This window comes from Mustelus asterias, unplaced genomic scaffold (assembly GCF_964213995.1).
Source record: "Mustelus asterias unplaced genomic scaffold, sMusAst1.hap1.1 HAP1_SCAFFOLD_3162, whole genome shotgun sequence".
NCBI lineage: Eukaryota > Metazoa > Chordata > Chondrichthyes > Carcharhiniformes > Triakidae > Mustelus > Mustelus asterias.
Window position 1 is genome coordinate 20,001 of NW_027593107.1, and position 5,859 is coordinate 25,859.

Below are 5,859 nucleotides of genomic sequence, written 5' to 3' on the forward strand. Positions count from 1 at the left end.
TGAGGGAGCGCCGCACTGTGGGAGGGTCAGTGCTGAGGGAGCGCCGCACTGTGGGAGGGTCGGTGCTGAGGGAGCGCCGCACTGTGGGAGGGTCAGTGCTGAGGGAGCGCCGCACTGTGGGAGGGTCAGTGCTGAGGGAGCGCCGCACTGTGGGAGGGTCGGTGCTGAGGGAGCGCCGCACTGTGGGAGGGTCAGTGCTGAGGGAGCGCCGCACTGTGGGAGGGTCAGTGCTGAGGGAGCGCCGCACTGTGGGAGGGTCAGTGCTGAGGGAGCGCCGCACTGTGGGAGGGTCAGTGCTGAGGGAGTGCCGCACTGTGGGAGGGTCAGCGCTGAGGGAGCGCCGCACTGTGGGAGGGTCAGTGCTGAGGGAGCGCCGCACTGTGGGAGGGTCAGTGCTGAGGGAGCGCCGCACTGTGGGAGGGTCGGTGCTGAGGGAGCGCCGCACTGTGGGAGGGTCAGTGCTGAGGGAGCGCCGCACTGTGGGAGGGTCGGTGCTGAGGGAGCGCCGCACTGTGGGAGGGAATGGAATTCTGGAACATATCTCAATTAATATCCTGCATGGAATAATGTCAGTGTGGAGAAGCACGAGCGAATCAGGACGGCCATTCCGAATATTACTCAATTACTTTTCCATCTGTTAATTTCCATGGTGACCCCAGCCGGCAAAAGGTCAGAGATCATGACCCTACAAACACTGACCTTCATTATTGTGGGAATTGCTGGAGGATTTGTCATCCTGAGCATCACGCTGGGAATCGTACTCCGCAGGAATGTGAAAAAGACAACTTTCTCCAGTAAGTTCCCATCAAACACTCCCAGGACAGGTACGGCACGGGGTTAGATACAGAGTAAAGCTCCCTCGACACTGTCCCCATCAAACACTCCCAGGACAGGTACAGCACGGGGTTAGATACAGAGTAAAGCTCCCTCTACACTGTCCCACATCAAACACTCCCAGGACAGGTACGGCACGGGGTTAGATACAGAGTAAAGCTCCCTCTACACTGTCCCCATCAAACACTCCCCGGACAGGTACAGCACGGGGTTAGATACAGAGTAAAGCTCCCTCTGCACTGTCCCCCATCAAACACTCCCAGGACAGGTACAGCACGGGGTTAGATACAGAGTAAAGCTCCCTCTACACCGTCCCCATCAAACACTCACAGGACAGGTACGGCACGGGGTTAGATACAGAGTAAAGCTCCCTCTACGCTGTCCCCATCAAACACTCCCAGGACAGGTACAGCACGGGGTTAGATACAGATTAAACTCCCTCTACACTGTCCCCATCAAACACTCGCAGGACAGGTACAGCACGGGGTTAGAGACAGAGTAAAGCTCCCTCTACACTGTCCCCCATCAAACACTCCCATGACAGGTACAGCACGGGGTTAGATACTGAGTAAAGCTCCCTTTACACTGTCCCGATCAAACACTCCCAGGACAGGTACAGCACGGGGTTAGATACAGAGTAAAGCGCCCTCTACACTGTCCCCATCAAACACTCCCAGGACAGGAACAGCACGGGGTTAGATGCAGAGTAAAGCTCCCTCTACACTATCCCCATCAAACACTCCCAGGACAGGAACAGACCGGGGTTCGATACAGAGTAAAGCTCCCTCTACACTGTCTCCATCAAACACTCCCAGGACAGGTGCAGCATGGGGTTAGATACAGAGTAAAGCTCCCTCTACACTGTCCCCATCAAACACTCGCAGGACAGGTACAGTGCGGGGTTAGATACAGAGTAAAGCTCCCTCTACACTGTCCCCATCAAACACTCCCAGGACAGGTGCAGCATGGGGTTAGATACAGAGTAAATCTCCCTCTACACTGTCCCCATCAAACACTCCCAGGACAGGTACAGCACGGGGTGAGATACAGAGTAAAGCTCCCTCTACACTGTCCCCATCAAACACTCCCAGGACAGATACAGCACGGGGTTAGATACAGAGTAAAGCTCCCTCTACGCTGTCCCCCATCAAACACTCCCAGGACAGGTGCAGCAGCGGGTTAGATACAGAGTAAAGCTTCCTCTGCACTGTCCCCATCAAACACTCCCAGGACAGGTACAGCACGGGGTTAGATACAGAGTAAAGCTCCCTCGACACTGTCCCCATCAAACACTCCCAGGACAGGTACAGTATGGGGTTAGATACAGAGTAAAGCTCCCTCTACACTGTCCCCATCAAACACTCGCAGGACAGGTGCAGCATGGGGTTAGATACAGAGTAAAGCTCCCTCTGCACTGTCCCCATCAAACACTCCCAGGACAGGTACAGCACGGGGTTAGATACAGAGTAAAGAACCCTCTACAGTGTCCCCATCAAACACTCCCAGGACAGGTACAGCACGGGGTTAGATACAGAGTAAAGCTCCCTCTACACTGTCCCCATCAAACACTCCCAGGACAGGTACAGCACGGGGTTAGATACAGAGTAAAGCTCCCACTACACTGTCCCCCATCAAACACTCCCAGGACAGGTACAGCACAGGGTTAGATACAGAGTAAAGCTCCCTCTACACTGTCCCCCATCAAACACTCCCAGGACAGGTACAGCACAGGGTTAGATACAGAGTAAAGCTCCCTCTACACTGTCCCCATCAAACACTCCCAGGACAGGTACAGCACGGGGTTAGATACAGAGTAAAGCTCCCTCTACACTGTCCCCATCAAACACTCCCAGGACAGGGACAGCACGGGGTTAGATACAGAGTAAAGCTCCCTCTACACTGTCCCCCATCAAACACTCCCAGGACAGGTACAGCACGGGGTTAGATACAGAGTAAAGCTCCCTCTACTCTGTCCCCATCAAACACTCCCAGGACAGGGACAGCACAGGGTTAGATACAGAGTAAAGCTCCCTCTACTCTGTCCCCATCAAACACTCCCAGGACAGGTACAGCACTGGGTTAGATACAGAGTAAAGCTCCCTCTACACTGTCCCCATCAAACACTCCCAGGACAGGTACAGCACAGGGTTAGATACAGAGTAAAGCTCCCTCTACACTGTCCCCCCATCAAACACTCCCAGGACAGGTACAGCACAGGGTTAGATACAGAGTGAAGCTCCCTCTGCACTGTCCCCATCAAACACTCCCAGGACAGGTACAGCACGGGGTTAGATACAGAGTAAAGCTCCCTCTACACTGTCCCCCATCAAACACTCCCAGGACAGGTACAGCACGGGGTTAGATACAGGGTAAAGCTCCCTCTACACTGTCCCCCCATCAATCACTCCCAGGACAGGTACAGCACAGGGTTAGATACAGAGTAAAGCTCCCTCTACACTGTCCCCCCATCAAACACTCCCAGGACAGGTACAGCACGGGGTTAGAGACAGAGTAAAGCTCCCTCTACACTGTCCCCCATCAAACACTCCCAGGACAGGTACAGCACGGGGTTAGATACAGAGTAAAGCTCCCTCGACACTGTCCCCATCAAACACTCCCAGGACAGGTACAGCACGGGGTTAGATACAGAGTAAAGCTCCCTCTACACTGTCTCCATCAAACACTCCCAGGACAGGTACAGCACGGGGTTAGATACAGAGTAAAGCTCCCTCTACACTGTCCCCCCATCAAACACTCCCAGGACAGGTACAGCACGGGGTTAGATACAGAGTAAAGCTCCCTCTACACTGTCCCCCATCAAACACTCCCAGGACAGGTACAGCACGGGGTTAGATACAGGGTAAAGCTCCCTCTACACTGTCCCCCCATCAATCACTCCCAGGACAGGTACAGCACAGGGTTAGATACAGAGTAAAGCTCCCTCTACACTGTCCCCCCATCAATCCCTCCCAGGACAGGTACAGCACGGGGTTAGATACAGAGTAAAGCTCCCTCTACACTGTCCCCCATCAAACACTCCCAGGACAGGTACAGCACGGGGTTAGAGGCAGAGTAAAGCTCCCTCTACACTGTCCCCCATCAAACACTCCCAGGACAGGTACAGCACGGGGCTAGATACAGAGTAAAGCTCCCTCGACACTGTCCCCATCAAACACTCCCAGGACAGGTACAGCACGGGGTTAGATACAGAGTAAAGCTCCCTCTACACTGTCTCCATCAAACACTCCCAGGACAGGTACAGCACGGGGTTAGATACAGAGTAAAGCTCCCTCTACACTGTCCCCATCAAACACTCCCAGGACAGGTGCAGCATGGGGTTAGATACAGAGTAAAGCTCGCTCTGCACTGTCCCCATCAAACACTCCCAGGACAGGTACAGCACGGGGTTAGATACAGAGTAAAGCTCCCTCTACACTGTCCCCATCAAACACTCCCAGGACAGGTACAGTATGGGGTTAGATACAGAGTAAAGCTCCCTCTACACTGTCCCCATCAAACACTCGCAGGACAGGTGCAGCATGGGGTTAGATACAGAGTAAAGCTCCCTCTGCACTGTCCCCATCAAACACTCCCAGGACAGGTACAGCACGGGGTTAGATACAGAGTAAAGAACCCTCTACAGTGTCCCCATCAAACACTCCCAGGACAGGTACAGCACGGGGTTAGATACAGAGTAAAGCTCCCTCTACACTGTCTCCATCAAACACACCCAGGACAGGTACAGCACGGGGTTAGATACAGAGTAAAGCTCCCTCTACACTGTCCCCCATCAAATACTCCCAGGACAGGTACAGCACGGGGTTAGATACAGAGTAAAGCTCCCTCTACACTGTCCCAATCAAACACTCCCAGGACAGGTACAGCACGGGGTTAGATACAGAGTAAAGCTCCCTCTGCACTGTCCCCCATCAAATACTCCCAGGACAGGTACAGCACGGGGTTAGATACAGAGTAAAGCTCCCTCCACACTGTCCCCATCAAACACTCCCAGGACAGGTACAGCACGGGGTTAGTTACAGATTGATGCGAGTTGAATTTTTACATTCTGCATTTCTTTCCCGACTCTTCCCAGAGCCCATCGAGGAATCGGGGGAAGGGATGTCTCCCGGGTTTCTGCTCCTGTGACCTCCTGCTAACCACCCGGTCCTGTCAGGGGTTCGGAAGAGATTCTTGGAGATCGCTACGCAGAGTTTCGCAATTGGCCGCGGCATTCCCGGGCATTGTTCCAATCGTAATCTGCTCCCCGGCCAACACTCAGAGAACCAGACACGCGGTCTAATCGCTTGGAGACGTTGACAAAATCTGTCTGCATCTTATCATTCCCGCTGACCTGTATCTCGATATCTCGCTTTCTCTGTCTCTGACTCACTGCTCTCTCCAAAACTTTCGCAATCATTCTCACCCACTCCCTCTCTGTCACTCTCCACTTGTCTCATTCCCCCCTCTCTCTCAGGGAGATATCTGTACACTGACTGGTGTCTCTCAGTCCGCTCTCTCTCTCTCTCAGGGAGATATCTGTACACTGACTGGTGTCTCTCAGTCCGCTCTCTCTCTCTCAGGGAGATATCTGTACACTGACTGGTGTCTCTCAGTCCCCTCTCTCTCTCTCAGGGAGATATCTGTACACTGACTGGTGTCTCTCAGTCCCCTCTCTCTCTCTCAGGGAGATATCTGTACACTGACTGGTGTCTCTCAGTCCCCTCTCTCTCAGGGAGATATCTGTACACTGACTGGTGTCTCTCAGTCCCCTCTCTCTCTCTCTCAGGGAGATATCTGTATACTGACTGGTGTCTCTCAGTCCCCTCTCTCTCTCTCAGGGAGATATCTGTACACTGACTGGTGTCTCTCAGTCCCCTCTCTCTCTCTCAGGGAGATATCTGTACACTGACTGGTGTCTCTCAGTCCCCTCTCTCTCTCCCAGGGAGATATCTGTACACTGACTGGTGTCTCTCAGTCCCCTCTCTCTCTCTCAGGGAGATATCTGTACACTGACTGGTGTCTCTC

General features: G+C 53.6%; 1 protein-coding gene across 2 annotated transcripts in view; it reads left to right on the plus strand.

Annotated features, from left to right (window-relative positions):
• Positions 1-5,545, plus strand: part of LOC144490326 (tumor necrosis factor receptor superfamily member 12A-like) — a 24,045-nt gene extending 18,500 nt beyond the window's left edge. For both annotated transcript variants that reach the window (XM_078208096.1, XM_078208097.1), the window contains exons 3-4: positions 660-794; positions 4,928-5,545. In XM_078208096.1, coding sequence (XP_078064222.1) covers positions 660-794; positions 4,928-4,980 — 188 coding nt within the window. In that variant the 3' untranslated portion in view covers positions 4,981-5,545. The remainder of the gene's footprint in view (positions 1-659; positions 795-4,927) is intronic.
• Positions 5,546-5,859: the final 314 nt, after the last annotated feature.